The sequence below is a fragment of the Juglans microcarpa x Juglans regia genome, chromosome 4D (assembly GCF_004785595.1).
Source record: "Juglans microcarpa x Juglans regia isolate MS1-56 chromosome 4D, Jm3101_v1.0, whole genome shotgun sequence".
Lineage (NCBI taxonomy): Eukaryota > Viridiplantae > Streptophyta > Magnoliopsida > Fagales > Juglandaceae > Juglans > Juglans microcarpa x Juglans regia.
This window is the reverse complement of record NC_054600.1, coordinates 29719755-29741405: the sequence shown is the minus strand read 5'-3', so window position 1 is coordinate 29741405 and position 21651 is coordinate 29719755. Positions and strand designations below refer to the sequence as shown.

Sequence of the window (21651 nt, the reverse complement as noted above, 5' to 3'; positions counted from 1 at the left end):
CTAGTGTTAGAGGGTCCCCATTCCCAATGATGCTACTTTTATTGTCATGAATGTGTTCTCACGGCTATCCCCTTGACCAGGGAAAGCAAAAGCAACCTCAAATCTTGTCCACCTGAAAAGAAGTGCTGGCAAGACAGCTCAATATGGGCGGGCATCTTTGAATCAACCCCAACAATGAAATTGTCCATGATTGTTTAAGAAAATGTCACTCAAGCCTTGTGTTGCATGTTGAAAGCACGAACGGCATGGTTGGCCATCCGAATTCAATTCGGAGTGTTTAATCAGAAACAAGAAGTGGTCGACACTGTAAAGAAGTAAATCTTTCTAGAACACTAGTTTTGTAAACGTATATTTACCCATATTCGAACCATGATTTGTGGTTAAAATGGCTAACCCGCATATAAAATTTCCAACGTAAAGAAGTATATCTTTCTGATAGGCCCAATTTTAGATGATTAGGTATAATGTCAAAGACGGGTCTTGATTTGAGAGGATTTTACATTTACCATGCGCATAGCAATTTGGACTTTTTGGATATATAGTCTCGTTTTATCTAATTTAATTAATAATCTTACTATTATTTATAAATTATTTCAACTTATCTTATTATTAAAACCGAACTTAAATAATAACGGGCTGATATTCGTGGGCCTAAAAGGAAAGAAAAAGGCAACGAGAGGTTCAACGTTTTTATTTTATTTAATTTTTAGTTCCTTGTGGATCATGGGAAGGGGAGGTGAAGATAGTTTAATTAAGGTCGTAAGCACCTTTTTAACACCCGCCTTCCCGTCACCGGCTCCTCCTCCCTAAATCCAAAAAAATTTAAACAATGTCGTGGTTTGCTCGTTCTCTTGCCAACTCCCTCCGACTCGACGACGATAAGGACGACGACGACAACGAGCATAACGACGTCGTATCCGAATGCGCTCACGATCCAGACCCGCCACCATCTTCATCTACCAAACTAGCACCAGCACGCCATCAACAACAACAACAATACGAACCCGAAGATAATGACAGCCAGGTAGCAGAGGCACAATCTCGAGGTGTCAAAGACGACCTCTCCGAACTCAAGCAAACCCTAACTCGCCAAATCTGGGGCATGGCCTCCTTCCTCGCACCCCCTCCATCGCAACCCTCCACGCTCTCCCCCCATTACCGCCATTCCGAGCCGTCCGATCAGTCTAAGTCCGGTGACAGAGAGGATCCGTCGGATGACGCGGCCTCTTGGATCCGGAGCGATATCGGGGAGGACGAAGGGACGTTCAGGAGCGGAGTCACGGATATCTCGAAGATGGCGTTGAATTTTCTTCCCCTTGGGTCGGAGAGATATGAGGGACTATTGGAGGAGCGTGGTTTAGGAGAATCCGTAGGGATTACCGATGAGGTTTTGGCGTTTGCGAGGAATATCGCGATGCATCCCGAGACGTGGTTGGATTTTCCGCTGGATGAGGAGGAGGACTTGGATGGTACGTGCCTCTTCTGTGATTCCAATTTGGTTTCAATGTGGTTGTTTAAACTCTATTACATTGTGGAATTTGATGCATTGGCTTCCTTGAAATAGAACTTTGGGCTTTGAACTGTTAGTAGTTGAATCAGCATCTAAGTCTATCTCTAGTAATGCATAATTGGTTGTTTTGGCTCTCATATGACTTGCCAAATAAAAAATGCTTAATTTCTGAAATTGTGTTAATTTTTGCTTAATTTTTTTGATTTGGAACAGTAACATTACCGGGCTTTGATACTCTGAGCTTCATAGGGCTGCACCTATAATTTTTGTCGAGTTTCATATGGAAAACTGTCGAACGTTCAGGCTTTGCCTTACAATTTCCTGAAGATACCGCCATTACTTTGGGATTCCATAATATGACAAGATGGATTAGTTAAAAATTCTGGGGACTCTGTCGAACTTTTAACCACCTATAATCCCTGGCTTCCATCTTCTGTTTTGCTTTGATGCCCAATTTTGTTCATTGTTACGAAAGATTGGAATTTATAGTAGGATACAGATTACTAGATTAGGAAATTAGTACCAGTGTAAAACATAGCATAACTTCCCGTCATCCTTTTTCCTCAAGCAAAAGTCGCGATTGGTGATCTTGTTCTCTCTCTTTGGGCAGAAGTGTTGTAGCTGGTTTGTTAGTGTAAATTAGTAATTTTTCCCGAGTATGTACCAACTCCCCCATCCATTTTTTATTTGCGAATTTTAGATACGTTAATGAAATTAAATAAATATAATACTCTCTCTAAAATGCCTTTAGGCCAGCAAGAAAAGTGTTTCCGCTTGTATACTTCATGTTTAGTTGGGCTATGCCTATTTACTTGTCTTAATAAAACTTCTTATGACTCATAAAAAAAATGGAGGAATAATGGACGTTATTGGGTAGATCAAAAAGGAAAGCACGTCTTTCCTGGGAGTGAATAATTTATAATCATGTGCTAGTTAAGTGGCTGAAGATCTGCAACATATCCGTTATTCAGGGAGATGGAGATTATAAACCATGCAATTATGCTATCAAAAATTTAAAATGATGCGTGGTGAAGGCAAGGAAGCGGGCATTAGAAAGATAAGCTAGAAAAATTATTATGCTTCCTTCTAAATGCTCTATTTGCGGTTGCTTTAGTGATAACTGTTTGAGTGCCTGTTTTGATGATTCATCCTACACTCTTACAGCTTTCTTTGCCTTGCTATAGATTTTGACATGTCTGATGCCCAACAAGAGCATGCTTTGGCTATCCAACATCTTGCCCCCAGATTAGCTGCCCTGAGAATTGAACTTTGTCCTTGCCATATGAGTGAGAGTTACTTTTGGAAAGTCTACTTCGTGCTTCTGCACTCTAGACTTAATAAACATGATGCGGATGTCTTGTCTAGCCCCCAGGTAAGGGTTCCCCCCCCCCCCCCCCCCCCCCCCCCCCCCCCCCCCCCAAGTTATTATTTTGACCAAGTCCAAAGTAAGTTCTAGTTTCATTTGGCAGTTTTTTTAAAAAAAATTTTGGACGTTAGATGAATTAATCTGGGGTCATTATTATGAGTTTGAGCACACCATCAATTGATTGGTTTACACACTATCTTTTTTTTAGTTTTTTTAAGTTTTGTAGATGATGAATGAATTATTAACTTGTCACTACACAATGTGAACAATGGATGGAATTTTGTTATAATTTTACATTTTTTACCACATGGTAGACCAGATTATGTTTAGTTTGTGTATTTAAATTAGTATCTTTTGTGGTTGAACTTTAGTATGATCTCTCCCCTGTTATTTTTTAGGAATGTGATTCACTAAACCCACTTCTTCTGACCTTTGAAAATATTCTATTCTTGGGCATATCTCTGCTTATAAACCCGTTTCTTCTGAACTTTCTAGAATTTCTATTCTTGGGCATTGTATATCTCAGATTTCTAAACTTCAGTTGCAAGATATATGGATCTTGTGATATTGTTAGTAAACAAAACAATAGATCTCTTCTGGTCTAGTTTCGTACTTGGATCAGTCACAATTATCATAAATAACACTTGAGTCTGTAATTTTTCAAAAATGGATGTTTTTAGTCCTAAGTTAGCAAGGACACCCTTTCCCTGTTGTAGTCTTAAAATGTTAAAGCAATCTTTGAAATCAATGTTATAGATAGGGTGTGCTTCTACAGGCATTAGTGTGATATACAATGGTCCAACCTGTTTCTTGCAGGTAGTGGCTGCCCGAGCAATGTGGATGCAGGAGCTACAAAAGATAACAAAGGAGAATACTGACTGGTTTGCAAGAAGCACTTCCTATTCAAAGGACAGTGCCAACATACTGGAGGAAGATTTCGATCCTATACCACCCATATTTTCATTTGAACCTTCAAGCTCCACTGTAGCTACAGATTTTGAGACTGAGAAGCACCCAATTGAAAGTACTGAGTTGGAATTTATTGATAAGTCTGTTATTGTGGAGGAACCAACAATTAAGACTGAGAACAAGGATTTACTTGGTGGTCCATCCTCTAAACTACTGGTACAGAATTTTGAAGATGATGAGGATGACTGGCCTGAGGAAGATTCTGAACTAGGTAGGTATAGTGGAGGTGCCATTTGTGTGGGGAATGAAGATGACATATCTTTCAGTGATCTTGAGGATGATGATTATTCGATTGTACCTATAACATCAAAGTAGCATCTAAGGGTTAGGAATCTTGACGACAAGTCCATGATTGCCCATGAGCTTTTGCTGATTGGACAAAAGATGGAGCTGGAATGTTTTCCAACATGAAACTCTGCCTAGGTTTTTAAAAAAAATTCCTCATCTGTACTTAAGACTGACCAGGGTTCAAGTGAAAGTGTCACATGAGCTTTCTGTACATAATGAATGGTAATCTGTTTTGACTGGTTGTGTGAGAATTGGAACAAACACATTCGAGTGATTCGCCAAGGTACAAAGCTGTTGTCATCGATGGTCAAAGTTTTCTGAAGATTGGATTGCGAGGACTGGGCGAGACAAATCCTGGAACAAAAAATATCCTTGTATTAGTTGTTGCACACGTCATGCCTCATTTTAAGGATGCGGCTTTAGTTTTTCTGTATTTTTTCATACTATTTTTGGAACATCGTCGGAATGCAACTGCAAATAAGTTGATTTGGTGGTTGTTCATAAGCACCATAAAGTGATTTTCTTCTTTTTTTTTTTTTTTTTTTTTTTTTTTTTGCGTGGCTGTGTCAGCGGCATGAAGGGAAGGGGTACTAATTTTTTTTTTTTTTTCAATTTCTTTTAGACAATGTTGATAAAATGATAAAAATATTTCCAACCATGAAAATGAGAAATATATATTTTTTTATTGATATTTTATGAAGAAATTAATCTTGTCCAAAAACTGTAGGAAGCAATATGAAATATGAATGCTTAAAAGCTTTAGAATATTTACATTTAGTTTGATTTTTTTTAACAATAGACGTAATTTACCGTTGTCAATCCTCTACCCATACATATCTATTTCAATGTTCATAATAAAATGACTTTCCCATTATTCATGTATATTATAAAAATAAATAAGTGATATTTTTCTAATCACACTTTGTTGAATTAAGTGTAAGTATTCTTTGTATACTCATTTTGTGGGTTGATGTTGAGAAAATTAAATTCAAATTTTTCACATGCATTTACTGCCCACATGGATAATCTTGATACTGACTATCAACTTTATTACTTAGTTACTGGGATATTTCCTCTCCCCCAGATGCATTTATATTTCCTGAAGAAAAAACAGGATAGGTAGTTGGAAACCAATAAATCATCTTTGTCTGAGGCCTCTGCCTCGTATAATTCCAATCTCTAAAATAAAGGTTTAGAAATCTCCATCTTTTAAATATATAAAAAAATTATTTTTTTTATTTTTTATGAAAAAATAGTTATGATATTAAATATTAAAAAATGCTAATGGAAATCAGTTTGTTCCCTCAATCTTATTCCTCATGTATTATATTATATTTTTAAATTTTTGTACAGATTGAATATTAATAAAATTATATATTTTTTTAATTTTTTCTTAATCATCTATAAAAAATGAAAAAAATAACCAAAAATTTGTTAACTAGCAGTACGTCCCGCGATTACTAGCAGGATCCTTAAATATTTATGTAAATTCATTCATACTATTAAAATAATTTATTAAAAAATATCAAAATTGTAAGACATAAAATATAACAAACTTATGATTTTTTTAAGGCCCAGTTCAAAAGGAAAATTCGTCAAGAGAAAAGAAAAAAAAAGGGGAAAGGAGGAGACAAAATGACAAGGGGTACAGAGTGTGAGGAGGTAAAATGGATGATGTGATATAAAGTAAATGAAAGTAACACGAAGCAAAAGAGGCAGGAGATAAAAGACACGAATACATACGATTTCATAGACTTATGGCAAGGCTTATTGGAGATTTCACATTCTTCCACCTTATTATAAAGACTCCAACAAGAGGATAAAAATTACAGGATAGAATTCAGATCTCTATTGTACAGTGAGAATTAAAGACCATGAAAGATTGTAAACAAGCATGTTATAATAAATTTTTCCTTTCTCGAGCTCCCGTAAACGTAGATCAAGTGTCGAATTACGTAAATTTATATATATTTTTCAATTTATTTTTTTTATATTTATTTATTAATCATCATGAATATACGCATAAATATCGTATAGTCGCACCAGACAATTATCGGAGCTCCGCACAATACAAATCGAGGCCTAAAATAACCTCGCGGGTCAGAAATAGATCCTTCTACCTTTTGAGATCATTGTGCTATTTTTAAGCGTTACCAAAAATATTATTGAATGTTTGAATCATTTTCCTTCTTGAAAACACAATCCGGCGCCCCTTGAGGCTTGAACAATTATTGTAGCTCCTGCAAATATTTATTATTCAGATATATAAATTGATTTTATATGGCTAAAGTTCCCTCGACCGAGGTGTAATTCGGACCAGGAGGAGGACCAGGAGGTCGTTGTCCTCATTTAGGCAATCAAGCCCCCCTCAACGTGGACGACGACAATCTCTCATCAACCATCTTTGTCCTAAATCTTTGAGCAACTTCCAAGGTCTCTCTCTCTCTCTTCCCCCCGTCTTTGCAAGGTCTTAACTTGGCTGGCTCCTCTCACCAAGCCACAGGTTCGTCCTCTCACCGTCCTCTGCATTATATTATCCAGCTCTCGCAATTCTAGATTTATATATAGGTGATGTCAACGTACTCGTCCAATTTACATTCACATCTCAATCACTCTGCACCGATTATAAACCGGAAGCCTAGATTCCTCGATCCTCTAAGACCTTTTCTTTTCTTTATACCGAATAAATAGCCCTCTTTTTTGTCTTTTTTCATTTTTGCCCTTTTGGGTGCTTCAAATTCTAGGGTTTCAAAAACTGTAAGCTCCAGGGTTTGATTGGTCGCTCTGCTAAGTATGGATCTTGAATTGGTGAAGAGGACCTTGGATTTTTCTCGGAGGAGAAAGAAATGGCTTATTCTTCTTGCCGCTTTTGGTGTCTCCAGTTACGGTGTTTACAAGGTCTATCATTTACCGTCTGTGGTCAATAAGAGGAAGGGTCTTGTTAAGCTCTTTCGAGCCTTAATTTCCATGGCTGAGATGGTCGCGGATTCGGCGGACACGATCGGCATCGTCTCCAAGGACTTGAAGGAGTTTATCCGATCCGACTCCGACCAAATTCCCAATAGTGTGAAGCAGATTTCGAAAATCGTGCGGTCAGAAGAGTTCTCGGAATCGTTGGTTGGGGCTACGCAGGCTTTGACGATTGGGATTTTGCGAGGTTATAAGTCCGAGTCGAGGATTGACAGGGAGTCTGATACGAGTTCGGCAAGTTCGAGCTTTCCTGATGGGGTTTTGGAGAAGCTTTTCTCTACGGCTGGGACCGGTTTTGTTTCGGTTGTGGTTGGAAGCTTTGCGAGGAACTTGGTTTTGGGATTTTACTCCAGTGATGTATCCATGGATGGTCCTGGTGTGTCCCAACGCGGGTCAAGTTTATCAGACGAGCCTGGTTGGCTAAAAGTGATTTCTGGTGATAAATCCAAGGAACTCATAGCAAATTGCATTGAAGTTTTTGTAAGCACGGCAGTTGCTGTTTATCTAGACAAAACTATGAATATTAATATGTACGAGGAAATGTTTAGTGGATTAACCAACCCCAAGTACCAAGACAGAGTGAGGGACGTTCTGGCTACTGTTTGTAATGGTGCCGTGGAAACCCTTGTAAGAACATCTCACCAAGTATTGACGAGTTCAGGTCCAGGTTCGAAACCCCGTTCAAGTTCTTCTTGTTCAATAGTTGATCAGAGCGAAGGTACAAGTGCCACCAAAGATGAGTGTTTTGAGCGAGAAGCTTCTACAACGCATCTGGAAGATGGGAATAAGTTTGATCAAATTCAGGAGAGTGAGTGGGTGGGGAAGGTTTCTTCTATGTTGGCAGTGCCGAGCAATAGGAAGTTTGTTCTTGACGTGACTGGGAGGGTGACTTTTGAAACAGTGAGATCCGTGGTGGAGTTTCTCTTTTGGAAGCTTTTAGATGGCTTAAAAAGAAGTCTTAATGTAGTTCACGAGGAGGTTGTGGAGCGAGGTTTGGAAGTTGTCAGATATTTCGGTGCAAAGTCTTCTGTTATCGTTACCATATGTCTTGCCTTGTATCTACATGTTCTTGGTGGTACCAGGATTCTCTTGCCCGCTTAGTTCAGCGGGATTCTCCCTCCCTTATTAAGAGCTTTTCATGGATATTTCAACTACTATGCTAAAGTTGCTCCTCAAGATAGTTTTTGTATGTAAATCTTTGTCACTCTTAATTGAAATGCTCGTTGGGCCTACTTCATCTTGATTGATAGACTTGGTTTTTGAAAATTCTTCGTTTTCCTCTGGTTACCCCTTCCAGTGACATGCATATATGTATGCAAAGCGCAGTTTGAAGCTGAAAGGTGTTCCACGAACATAGTTGTATTTCAGGGGTGGAGCCACAGAGCTTTATTGTTGTATTTTTTTTTGGTGGAACGGAGGAGGGGAATGGGACATTATGTTGTGGTTATTAGATTGGCAATTAGGATAAATTTTGTAACTCTCTCTATATAGGTGGCCCCTTCGAAGGTTCATTTATTTTCTGGAAAATTATACATCACCACCCTCAAACTACCCCTCATTTTGCAATTTACACCTCATTTAAGATTTCTTTGAGATTGCATCGCTACATCTATTTCTCGTCATCTTATGGTCAGATTTTAATGATGGGGGTAAATTATAACTTATGTTCCAAATTGAGGAACTAAGCGACCAATAAATGTAAAAGTCTAAAAAAGACTATACTTTATTAGTGGGATTCACTTTTTTACAAGAGGCTTGTATAGAGCTTGTCTATTTGGAGCTTGTATCTAGCATTACTCTTTTCTCTCTATGCTTTATGGCTTCCTCCATTTTATTTGCTGTTCATTTGGCTCTTTCTCTTGTATTTAGTGAGCGTCATGGTGTGCCTTGTGAATTCATATTGGAAGAAAGGTTACTCCCCAAGTTGAAACTCTTTACTCTGAAAATATTGTGATTTGCCAAAACGTTTCAACATCATTCTACTATACTGCCTTTACTGTTCATTCCTGAACGGAATATGATATTTTGATGTGTCTGTGATTTTTATACTGTTTTCTACCCAAAAAGATGGGTTTGTGGTCCATGTAGAAACAATAATTTGAAGATTTTTTTATTGTTACAATTAATTTTATAGGTTGAACACTCTTGCATCAATCTTGAGTTTTTTCATTTGAAGATTTTTTTATTGTTACAATTAATTTTATAGGTTGAACACTCTTGCATCAATCTTGAGTTTTTTCATTTCCATTTTGTTGCCAACTTTTTAAGCTCAAGGGTGGTTTTTTTCAGTTGGCTCCTATGTTGTTTGCAGTAAAACTGTGAGAATTGTAACTAGTTTTACTCTTCCATTTTTCTTTTGTTTGATGGTACTTAGTGGACCTTATTTGTCTTCTTGGGACATTTTCATATGTGATCGAATGTTAGTGAATCAGATTTTTTGATCCCTGTGATTGACCTTGCTCATGATCTTGTAAATATTTTCGTAAGTGGAGTTTTATCGTCGGAGATTTTGGCACGACTCTTGGTGTAGATGTCTCCATCATTTTATGTTTTACATCTTTTGTTTGTAAGGCATGATGCCTTTTCATCTTGACCTTTGTTTTGTTAATTTTGCTATGCAAAAACCATAAATTTTACTTTTGTAATTTGGTTCAATAGAGCCCTAGATAATGAAACCGTTTGTTTGTTTTACTCCCTCGTCACTTTGAAGATAACTGCCATTGGAGGCGACACTGAATAGGATTGGCAATTAGTAAGGGACTGAAAGGCTATGTAATTACGTCGACATCATAGACTGGTGGAAATATATATGGATCTCATAAAATATTAGGATAGCAATGTAATTACCCTGAGCTTTACTTCATTCAGTATCTTTCCCTTTTGAGATGGATTCTCCCTTATTCGGTTTTTAGGAGAAGAGATTTTGAAAAGTTGTTTCTATAAAAAAAAAAAAATGTTGTGATTAAAGAAGTTACCACTCAACATTTTAAGAATGATTTTATAGCATACGAGCAGCTGAGACTTTTGACATGGAAGTGGGTACGGATTGTGCAGTCTGAGTGGGAAGGTTCTGACTCCTTAGTGGGTTGAATGAACTACTTTTGAAGTTGACCTACCATATAACGCGCTTATTTTGTGCACAAATTGCCATTTAATAGATGTCCTAGTAGTGATTGTTCCTGTTCCTGTTCCTGTTCCTGTTCCTGTTCCCATTGCTTTTAAGTGATAAGGGAGTTTAACGATCCCTTATCAAATGCATTTTATACCTGCATATCTTGGCTCGTTTAAGCTTTTGACATGGTTGCACATCTTCACACCATCCTGAAAGAAATAGTTTGTGTGCATATCGTAGTTATAAACTGTTCTGCATGTCTGAGTGGGAAGGTCCTGCCTGCTGACTCCTAAATGGGTTGCGTGAACTACTATAAGTTGACCTACCATTAGGCGCACTTATTTTGTGCGCAAAAGTTAAAGGTTTGTTGGTAGTGATTGTTTCTGTTCCCATTACTTTGATATGAGATTTTGTGTTGTATCCTTTGTATCTCGACTCTTGACAATTTCTGCTGCTTTCTACATGGTTTCACCTCTTGGCCCGCCCGCCCCCCCCCCCCCCCCCCCCCCCCCCCCCAATTCAGAAACGAGTTAATAGGTATTTAAAGCCATGTCTGCAGTGTTGCTTGCGAGTAATTTATTGATACGAGTGGTTTAAAGTAATTTATTGTGAGTATTATGTGGATTAGAGGCTTTGAACCTTCTCCTTGTGTTTGAATTTGTTCAAACTTATGATTTAGCCGAGAATTTGCAATTTTTAATGCGTTTTACGACTTTTTGACTGGATGACTTTTTGGCAGGATGGGAAAGCGTGCCATGGATTATATTTAGAAGAGTGGCTCTACAGCCACCGCTACCAACTGGGAGCCCTTGCTAGTTTTAGATTTTTTTATTTTTTATTTTATTTTTTTTCATATGTATATTTTTTAATATTTTTTAAAAATATAAAAAAATATAATATTATTAAAAAATACATACTTAATCATTAAATAAAAAAAATTAAAAAAAAAGGAGCGGGAGCCCCCAGCGAGACATATATCATTTCCCTATTTAGAATAAGGATGCGGCTACTATACTGCCCCAACTTGACCGTTGGGCTTACCGCCCAACGTAAAATGTTTTTTTTTTTTTTTTTTGTCTTTTCATATTGTTTTAATACATTTAAATATTTTTAAAAAATAAAAAAATACACCAATACACTTAAGATCACTTCCTTAATCACTAAGTAAAAAAAAAATTTTTTTGACCAACGGTCAAATAGAGTGGACAAAGTGAAGAGGCAAAGTATCTTTTTCCTTAGAATAATACTATGCCGCTTAATTTTGCCGGTTCATGTATTTATTTATTTTTAATTTTTTTTACTTACTGATTATGAAAATGACTATTAGTGTGTAGTGTGTATTTTTAATTTTTATAAATATTTAAATATGTTAAAAAAATGTGTAAAGAAAAATAATGAAAAAAATAAAATTTATACCGATGGGCACGCCCTGCAATCAAAGCTTGACGGCATACTAATACTACCATTATATTTATCCTTTGTAATCTTGGCCCCAGAGGATTAAAGTTGTTGGATCTTAGAGTCACAGCATCTCATAATTTTTTTTTTTTTGTTTTTTATTTTTTGATAGGTAACTCCTCAATAGGTAGGAGCTCAGAGGTATATTGTGCAATTAGAAATAGGAAATAGGAATTGTGCAACGAGATATGTTGAAGGGTATCCTTCCCTAGATCTACTGCTTTCTAGCTCTCTCGCCACTCTTTTGAGAGCGCATTGATACTCTCTTTCTATTACTTTCTCAGAGCATAGGTGCTCTTTTTAGCTGATAACTATAGCATTTATCCAATTACCCTTACTGAGAATGCAATTAACGGAAGTGAAATTAGAGAAACTCGGTGTTGCATATGTCTATTGTGGGATCCACTCGTAATGCGGATGTTTTTAAAGCAATTTGACAATTGGATTGCTGCTACAATAAAGACTTTCATTCATATATGGGATTGCACCAACCAATTATTTAATACCCATTCTCAGTTTCATATTTTATTTTAATTTATACAATATTTTTTTAATTACTAATCTTATTTTGTGAAAATATTAAAAAAAAAACTGAGAGAGAGAGAGAGAGATGGCCGTGGAGAACAAAAGATAGAATCTCATCACGGATAGAAGAGTATGGTATAATTAATCAAAGACAACGCTACAAGTCAGCGCTCGCATGTCAAATAATGTTTGTTAATAATGCATTATGTCTCAGCTGTCTTCGACACCAGTACTTTTCATTTTGGCAACAAAGATATGATGAATTAGACAAAGTAAAAAAATCATTCAGGCCGGCATCGTGAGAAGAAGAAATTAAGATCATTATGTGATATATATATATATAATATGGTTGAATTGAATGGAAATCTAAGAGAGTTGAACTTTTGAATCCTGCGTGGTACTTGCACTACAGCCCCTTTTTTTGCCATGAAGTTGATGATTACTTTTGGAGACCTCATTTGACAAAAGTAAACAAAAAAAAAAAAATTATGAAAAGGAGATGTATTGGTAATGGTGGCCTTCGCTTTCTCGCTCCACCGAACTCCAATGTTATTTGCTTGTGACTCAAACCCATTTTTTTTTCCCTTTTTTTTATTGAAAACGGCCTTTAATTATTCTCATCCATTCTTCTTCATTATACACTTTGTGTAGGTCAAACATGAATATTGATGCCGTACACCTGGGGTTTTTGCTTATTCTCGATCGATCGTTTAAGTAATTTCTACGTCGATATATAAAGATCATGATCATCTTTGCAAGCATTTGCGGGAAAGGAAATTACACATATAGGGCCAAATATATCCTCTATATATATATATATATATACCATATTAAATTAATTAATTGATAATAAATGCGGGAGATATTTTCATAGAAAGAGGAAATTTCACTCTCATATATATTGGTTGGAGACATGCTGTAAATTACTGTGATTCGTTAAAGCTTTTATGTTGCCAACTAAGTCGTGACCATATATTGCTATTAGAGCTGCTTCGTAGAATTTAAATTGTTTGGGCCATTTAAAAGCAAGGCAACTACGTACGTACGGCAATTATATATGAGCCATGATCTCTACGTATAACGTAGTCGTTAATTTCACTCGGTTTTGTTTGGTTCTTAAATTCATCTCAATTCATTTTAATTCATCATTATAATTTCTTCAAATTTCAATATAAAATATAATAAACAATTCAACTTTTTTAAATTCTAAAATAATAATAATATTAAAAAATAATATTATAACAATATTTTATCATCTCAACTTAATTCAACTCAACTCAATTTCATATCTAAAATTGCATATCCTCGACCGGTACGTAATTTAAGTTTTAGAAAACATACTATTAAACATGTCCTATATATCGATAAACCAAGGTTTATATACGGAGTAAGAACAGGACGTAATAGCCTTTTCTTCACATGACCGGAATAACTTCATTCACCCGGAAGCACTCAACTCGTTTGGAGTTTTTGTTCAGACAAAGATGGAATTAAGGCGCCAGCCGGGCGAGTCACAAAATCCAAAATTATGATCTTCATCAGACCGAATTCAAAGCAAACCGGCGACCACTACGAGAGGCGAAAACACACCTTTATAGGGCACGTTTTTAAAGCTGCAGTACTACTCGGATATATGTTCTTTCAGTACGCAGCAAAGTAGAGAAGGAAATGGGGAAAAATAAAGAAGAACGAAACCACCGCGTTCTCTGATGATCAAGAGCAGGAATTCAGATCCACAAAAGTGTATATATATATGATCAGATCAGACTTATGTAGAAACCAACCCAATTCATGATTCATCTTTTACCTTTATCCTTAAAAATGCCGGCCATTTTGGTATGAAGATTAAACATATATAATTCAGAAATTGCCGAAAGATTCAAAGGAAGGTACCAAAACATTAATTAACCTCACAAAACCCAGGACATAAATATAATTCGAACAGGAATATATATCATAACCTAAGAATTTCCATTTATTGCTTTGATTATACCAACAGATTGCAATGAAGTTATTATTATAATTTCATGGTGATGATCATATGGGTGCAGGCGAACATCTCTTTATATATATAGATATAGACAACAAGTACAATTCATGGCTTGTGCTTCTGCGTGTAGATATAATCCAAATGAGCCGCAAGGGTCCTTCTCATCAAGCACTCTTCTTTCCCTTCTACTCCTTCACAGCTCTCGTCAACCTCAACCTTTTGTGGTTTAACTCCTGCCTGTATCCCACAAAAAAAAAATATATATAATTCGATATAATTTCAAAATATAAAAAGATTAACCAAGAAATCATGTTGGATCCTACTAACCAGAGAATCTCCGGGAAAGGCAGGTTCTGGACGAGCAGCGTATGTTAGATCAGCCAAGCTGCTAAGGAGAAGAGCGATAGTGAAGAGGGTGCTAATTAGCTTAAAAGACATGTTGTTCGATCGGCTAATTTGCTCTACTTGTTCCTTTGCAAGGGATAATTGGTACTACTTTTGCTGCTTACCGCTGTATTTATAGCTGAAGATCAGGATGCTGATTCTCCAAGTTGATTAGGTACGCTCCAACTCAGTCTTTTTACAGTGGTATCGGCTGAGCCTGTGGACCTGATCCCCTCTACGTTAATTACAAGAATCTTCTCTCTTTATCGTGTCATATATCTCATGCATGCATTAGGATCGTGACACGTCGGTTGGCTTCGAGTATCTGAGTACAAGCACAGTGTCTATTATTGTGAAAGGGAAACTATCGAGGGTACAAAAAAAATAAAATAAAATACGAATAACGTTATATATAATTTTAGTATACCCATCACATTTATTTTAAAAAAAAGTTCAGTCTGTTATAAAAAAATAATATTTTATGTAACTTTTATATTTATTTAATTTTTTAAAAGTAATGCGTAAAGTTTATACACTCTAAAAATACAAATATTATTTTTTGTGTTGATTGATGAAAAATTTGTTAAAGCCAGGTTTAAAATTATATATACCCTTTTCCTCGCATTTACATATATTCAAAAGAAGGATATCTTTATTTCGGATGTTTTGGATAAATCCTAAATTTTAGATCGTGATATATTGCTTTTGCTTTTTATATTTTTCTTTTCCTAAAAGGTCAAAATCCTGTTGCTCAATATATATATATATATATTTTTTATGGTGATGTATTGAATGTGTAAATTGTAATTAATTTATCTTTTTAACAGATCCGTTTAGATACAGTGATGACATGAAATCTCATCTCGTTTTATTTTATTTAATTTTAATTAATAATCTTATTATTATTTATAAATTATTTCAACTTATCTACTTCAGATTCCGCTCCGTTGAAACAAATAGATGTCTGTCTTCCGCAGATAGCAAAACGTTGTATTGGAACGAGCATTCCACGTGATGAGCCCGCCCATCGTACACGTCTTTCACACTGCCCTGAGAGATGTGCGCTTTAAATGTGTTCATTCTGTCTACATGGATAATAAAAAGATTGACTTGAAAACCGAAAAGAGAAAAAGGACTGTAATATTATATCATGGTTTGTATTTGTCCTTCTCCATGCTTGTTTCTTCGCATACGCGTTGGGACGATAAGATGTTTCAGATTTTTTATAAATAGTAATAAAAAATAAAAATAATAATAAATAATTTAGAAATAAAAGTAACTATTAATAAAATAATCTGAGTGATCTCACTAATCAAAACATAAACTTAGATATGATTTGTATGATGAGATGAGATGATTTTAGATAAAAATTAAAAATTGAATAAAATATTATTAAGATATTATTTTGTAATTTAAAAAAAATTGAATTATTTCTTATATTTTATATAAAAATTTGAAAAAATTGTAATAATAAGATGAGATAAGATGAACACTTTTACTATCTAAAAAAGGTCTTGATATTAAGACCTCATTTAGTTACACAGATGAAATGAGATGAGATAAGAAATATGTTAATAATAACGAGATAATTTGTTAATAGTACTGAATTGGTTTGAATTAAATTTTTCATGAAATTTTGGAAAAGAAGAGATAAATAGTTGAATAAAAAAATTATAAAATTGTTAGAATATAATTTTTAGTTTTGGGATTTAAAAAATATGATTTTTTTAATATTTTATTTAAAATTTTATGAAAATTGTAATGATTATATTATGATTAGATGAAAAAGTTAAAAATTTGAAATTGAAATATGTTTGTACTTGAATGGTGTTTGGATATTGAGATGAGATGATATAATTTCAATAAGTTATTTTAATAAAATTATAAATTATCATGGTTCATCTAATATGTTAAATTATAAAAAATAGATATAATATATTATCTTCCGTCATATTAATTTATAAATTTATTTTTATAAAATATTTGCGACAATCTAGCACTTTTCTTGATATATAAACATAGCCGATTCATTCTGTTTTACTCTCACTATTATTTTCATCACATTTACAAATTGCCGGTGTATTTGATGTTTTGTTGGTTAGATAATTGATAGTTGAATTATGAAATGAATGGATTTAAAAAGGAGTCTAAATATTTTTCCGTGTAAAGGATCCCGACCCTCAGTTAGTACAATCATCGGATATTTTGATCCGAAAATACTGAAATAATAAAATATAGGCATATTCAATACGATTCCCTGTTGGGGTTTTCTTGGGCTAAAAGCATAGATGGACTGAATATTTGGGCCTTAAAACTCGAGCGTTCGAGGTTTTCGGATGCGGGCTATCCTACTGAGGCCCAATGTTCCAAACCCCACTGATGTGCGTGCCATTTGGAAAAGAAACTGAAGGTACTGATAGAATGCATGCATTCAGCCCATTGAGTATTCGGGATTCATCACAGACTTCCCAGCACCTAACCTTCACTTTATGTTTTCAAATAATTACATCGACAATTAGCGCTGCAAATGAGCACGTGAACAGTTTTAGCTTGACTCGTGTATGCCCGATTCATTTAATAAATAAGATATTCATAAATACTAATATGGATTCAAATATTAAACAATCAAAAATCATATAAACTCAATTCGACCCGATTTAAGTTCATGAATAAAATTCGCTCGACTTGACTCGTTTGGATTCGTTTTGAAGCTCGTAATATATCATTAATTTATTTATAATTTACCTTATTTAATATATATATGTATATTATGTTCCCAAAGTCTGTATAGAATAATTTGTATAATAATATATCATACAACTAGACCTTTTGATTTATTATATTATATATATATGTATTAAATAGTTTATTTTATTACATTGATCTTATCTTATGTATTACCTTTTTAATTTATAAATATTAAGTTATTTTATAAAAAGTTATACCTTAAGACTCATAAGACTTTTTTAATCATACTATTTGGTTAAATAGCTAAGTGATTAGAGTTTTTTTTGTAAAATTTAAAAAAAAATCTATTAATCAAAAGATAAAGATTAAGAAATTTTAAAAAAGAAAAAAAAAATGAATTCCCTAAGACAACACACGATATTTGCATGTGGCGTGCAAACCTTGAAAAAACAACATATTTGTAAAAACAAATCTTCAAAGAATGGCAGTAGATGTCGGATGGCTAAAAAATATCCATTGTTAAAAAGAAAAAGTTAATCGTCCTATATATCTAATGTGTGTTTGTTAGCTAAGGAAACATAATGAGATGGGGTCTCTCCTGCAGGTTGGGCAGCCTACATGATGAGACGCACATTCACCTTTCAGTCTCATCATTGTCTTCCTCTCCGATCCTTTTAAATTAGCATGCACCCACACCCAGCCTGCCTTTCTCTTTATTTCTTCGGTTGATGTTAAATCACCGTTTGTTACAGAGATTTAAATTAATGAAAAAATAAATAAATTATTTATATTATTTAAAAAAAAAATTCTCTCGCATCATTCTTTTTTCACTCAAGATATTTTATTCCCCACCATTCCTCCTTTCTTCTCATTTATATATCCTTATCTTTTAAGTCTTATGTTGGATTGCAATATGGTTAAGCCGTTGGTTTCACGAAAAAGGGAATAACTTTTGTTATTTTTCTTTGCTTTTGAGCGATAAGATATGAGATGCAATCCTGATAATATAAATTGCAATTTGGTATGATCAGTTGCCTTTTTCACACACAGAGAGAGAAGTTCAAAATTCTTTTAGTCAGATGAACAAACGGACCATGTTGAAAGAAGTTTAAAAAAAAAAAAAAGTATCAAACTTAAAGTAATTAGCCTCGTCGACCTCTCTTAAACGTTGACACCCATTTCCCTAATTTGCAGTCTTCTCATATATATCATGTGCTATTCAGTTTTACCCAGCCTGAAAGAACAAAAGCCAAGTAATTCGGAAGGAAGGGTGATGGTTAATGTTAAAAGCAAGGTACAGGGGATAGCAGACCCAGCAGGCTGGGCCCTTCTCGTCTGGGGCGCCGAATATGGCTAATTAAAGTACTCTCACACGACGTTACTCAAACTCCTGACCTCACTTGACCTGACCCGACCTTTGTATAACATGTTAGTACTGTTTCTTTCTTTGTAGAAAAATGCTTTAGATCCCCGTAAAACAAAACTCACGAGTTTTGGATTATAAAATTATTTTTATAAAATAAACTTAATTAATTAATTTATAGATTTATGTTTATAATGTGATTTATTTGTGACTGTTATTTGTAACATCATATGATATTACAAAAAAATTAGATATTAAATTCTATTCTAATTGAATGGTATTGAGACAAGTCGTTGTAAAAGAAAAATTTTATTTATTATTTCTACATACTATACACATATTTTTTTTTTATATTTGTTTCTCTTACTAATTATATAGTATATGAATTATGAGTAGAAGAAATTAATAAGTTTAAGAAAAATTAAACAAAAAAAATTAAAAAATATGTAGTGTATTATATATAGAGATAATGAATAGCGAAGCTCCGTATAAATTGCGTATACACTGCGCCAAAGAAGGCATTGGGAAAAAATAAAATGAATACGACTTCTAGAATGGATCAATCCCTACGGCCCATTCAATCCAACAAACGACACCAATGAGAATACTTTAAACCAATTCAAGTTGGTAATTTCATCATTTGTCCAGGGCAACATTAGAATTCACCAGCTCACAAGTCATTAGCATCCTTTGATTAATAGATCAGGTCCTTAAAGTTGAGTCTGAAGCTGCTTCTCAACTTTTCTCTCTTCCTCTCCCAATCCCAACTACTACTAATTTTGGCTCACCCAACTCATAAATGGCTGCCACTACTACCTCCTCCAGCTGCTCCACCTACTTCAATATCCAATCCAAATCCGTTGGGGTTGGGCCTAGGACCCGGACCTCCTCGAGCCATGGTTCATCCGGGTGTGGCAAGCTTGATGGGGTGGCTATGTGGCTCATCAATGGCGTTACGACTGCTTTCTTTGCATCTTTGGAGCGATGCTCTTGCATCCGTATCGCCACCGTAGATGATAGCGATGAAGCCAACGACTTGCCGTTGATCTTCAATGATGGAAATCATAGGAGCGTTGCTGGCAGTGGTGCCAGTAGCCGAATGAGGACAGGAAAAGGCAAGAAGGGTGGAGCAGTTCTTCTCGAGGACTAAAAGAAATACCATCATGATCGTCAGAAACAAGGTTTTTTTTTCTTTTATTTTGGGTAAGTGATTTGTGAGGTTCTTGGATCGGTTGTGGAGTTTGTTTCTTATATGTGGTTTTGGAAGGTGGGATGGGAACGAATCATGAAGAAAAGGATATATAATTAATGTTCTCGATCTGTGCATTTGAACCTGTGATGAATATTAAGAAAAATACAATAATTAAATTAAATATATATATTTTCATCTGCTTTTTTAAAACTCTATACCATCTTAATCTGTTTTTCATATCTATTGGGAAGATCAAACATATATAGCGGTAGCATGCTGTCGTTGGATCAATTGTTCTAATCTTCCATCCTTTTCAATTTTTGGGTAAATGATTCGTGAACAGCCACACGAAATATTTAAGTCGAATAATGAGATAAGATTAGATGAGTTAAGATCATTCTACCTCTGTATCCAAACGATTTTTAAGTGAAGAGGAAATTCTCCAAAGCCTACAACCACCACTTGTGCGGCTAGCCTTTTAAAATTTAGGTCACGTTTGGATATAGAAACGGATTCATCTCATTTCATCATTATAATTGTTTCAAATTCTAACACAAAATATAATAAATATTTCAATTTTTTCAAATCTTAAAACAATAATAATATTAAAAAAAATATTCTAACAATATTTTACTCAATTTTAATATAAAATCATCTCATCTGACTATCAAAATGGGACCGATTTAATTAGCTAGCTCTTGGTGATCTTTCTGATAAGTATCTCAATGGGATGGATTTCCAACAACACAAGTTAAATTGTTGTCGTAATTCAATGACCCTTTTTTATATTTAGTATTATATACTGTTTTTTGGTTCCATTTTCTTGTTTTATATTACATGTTTTGTTTGAGTTGCTCCACGTACAAGGAGTTGGCAATTCATCACTTGAATGCCAGGTCGCTGCATAATCTTTTCCGGCAAGCTTTCGAACACGATTAGCAGATTACACTGTTTCTTTTCTCTATATCTCATGTTAAAGACGACTCTAGCAAAAGTAAACCAGCGCTAAAGGCGCTTTAGATATTTAAGAAAGCTTTTTCTTTTTTCTTTTTTCCATAATTATGAATGATGTTTGCCATTTTGGTCATCATCATTTTGTTTCCCTCGCCAAACTTTCTTTTTAACTTTCGGCCATTTTTTTTTTCCCGAAACGTCAACGTGAGGGAGGATTAGGAATCCAAAGCTAGAAATACTTTTATACTGCATGCCGTAAAGAAAGGCTATATATTCGTGCTATCGAGGCCAGCCAAGCATATTATAACAAGGCCAATCGTTGGCCACTAGAACCTTAACTATACTAGCTGTTGTATTAAAAAAAACGTTACTCGATCGACAGAATTTTATATTTGAACGTCAATCTCTTTAAGATCTTGAGAGCTTTTCCCTATGATATCAAAAGAAAGATGATCTTGGGCCCTGAAGTGGCCCACACTGACGTTTTTGCACAGAGAAAGGTCGTTAGAAGTTACAACTTTAAAAATATAATTAGACGCCGTTGCCGGGGATCGAACCCGGGTCACCCGCGTGACAGGCGGGAATACTCACCACTATACTACAACGACTGTTGTATGTTTTAAAAAGAGCTTACAATATATATCAAGATAGCCTTCCCCAAGCCGTTTATGTTGACAATATCCTGTAAGAGAAAATATATTTATAATTGTGAATTATATGACCATCACGTAATTATTTTGAAAAAAGTAAATAAAATATGGAACCCACGTAAAAATAAATTAATTTTTTAATAATAGACTTCACTTTTTTTTCAAAACAATTATGTGGTATTTACGCATTTCACAATTATATGTAGAATTACTCTTGTAAACATATCAACCT

At 34.8% G+C, this 21651-nt stretch overlaps 3 protein-coding genes, 1 long non-coding RNA gene and 1 other non-coding gene across 5 annotated transcripts; 3 read left to right on the top strand and 2 right to left on the bottom strand.

The window, feature by feature from the left end:
• Positions 1–718: 718 nt before the first annotated feature.
• On the top strand, positions 719–4549 carry LOC121260673. Its single transcript, XM_041162622.1, has 3 exons — positions 719–1469; positions 2695–2882; positions 3693–4549. The coding sequence occupies exons 1-3, from the start codon at positions 830–832 to the stop codon at positions 4158–4160; spliced, it is 1296 nt and encodes a 431-aa protein (XP_041018556.1). The 5' UTR covers positions 719–829; the 3' UTR covers positions 4161–4549.
• A 2088-nt stretch (positions 4550–6637) lies between these two features.
• On the top strand, positions 6638–8550 carry LOC121260589 (protein PHLOEM PROTEIN 2-LIKE A10-like). The gene has a single exon (XM_041162530.1). The coding sequence runs from the start codon at positions 6927–6929 to the stop codon at positions 8202–8204; it is 1278 nt and encodes a 425-aa protein (XP_041018464.1). The 5' UTR covers positions 6638–6926; the 3' UTR covers positions 8205–8550.
• A 281-nt stretch (positions 8551–8831) lies between these two features.
• LOC121260590 lies at positions 8832–9964 on the top strand. The gene is made up of 2 exons (XR_005939745.1): positions 8832–9237; positions 9310–9964. It is a non-coding gene; the product is annotated as an uncharacterized LOC121260590 (long non-coding RNA).
• Positions 9965–14150: 4186 nt separating this feature from the next.
• LOC121260574 (phytosulfokines-like) lies at positions 14151–14687 on the bottom strand. The gene is made up of 2 exons (XM_041162511.1): positions 14516–14687; positions 14151–14425 (listed from the first exon to the last, which is right to left on the bottom strand). The coding sequence occupies exons 1-2, from the start codon at positions 14624–14626 to the stop codon at positions 14294–14296; spliced, it is 243 nt and encodes an 80-aa protein (XP_041018445.1). The 5' UTR covers positions 14627–14687; the 3' UTR covers positions 14151–14293.
• A 6618-nt stretch (positions 14688–21305) lies between these two features.
• On the bottom strand, positions 21306–21377 carry TRNAD-GUC. Its single transcript has one exon. It is a non-coding gene; the product is annotated as a tRNA-Asp (tRNA).
• Between the last annotated feature and the right edge of the window lie 274 nt (positions 21378–21651).

Coding starts and splice junctions, on each gene's coding strand:
- LOC121260673 (XM_041162622.1), top strand. CDS start 830: ATGTCGTGGTTTGCTCGTTCTCTTGCCAACTCCCTCCGACTCGACGAC. Junction 1,470..2,694: donor TGAGGAGGAGGACTTGGATG/GTACGTGCCTCT, acceptor GCCTTGCTATAG/ATTTTGACATGTCTGATGCC. Junction 2,883..3,692: donor ATGTCTTGTCTAGCCCCCAG/GTAAGGGTTCCC, acceptor TGTTTCTTGCAG/GTAGTGGCTGCCCGAGCAAT.
- LOC121260589 (XM_041162530.1), top strand. CDS start 6,927: ATGGATCTTGAATTGGTGAAGAGGACCTTGGATTTTTCTCGGAGGAGA.
- LOC121260574 (XM_041162511.1), bottom strand. CDS start 14,626: ATGTCTTTTAAGCTAATTAGCACCCTCTTCACTATCGCTCTTCTCCTT. Junction 14,426..14,515: donor CCTTTCCCGGAGATTCTCTG/GTTAGTAGGATC, acceptor TGTGGGATACAG/GCAGGAGTTAAACCACAAAA.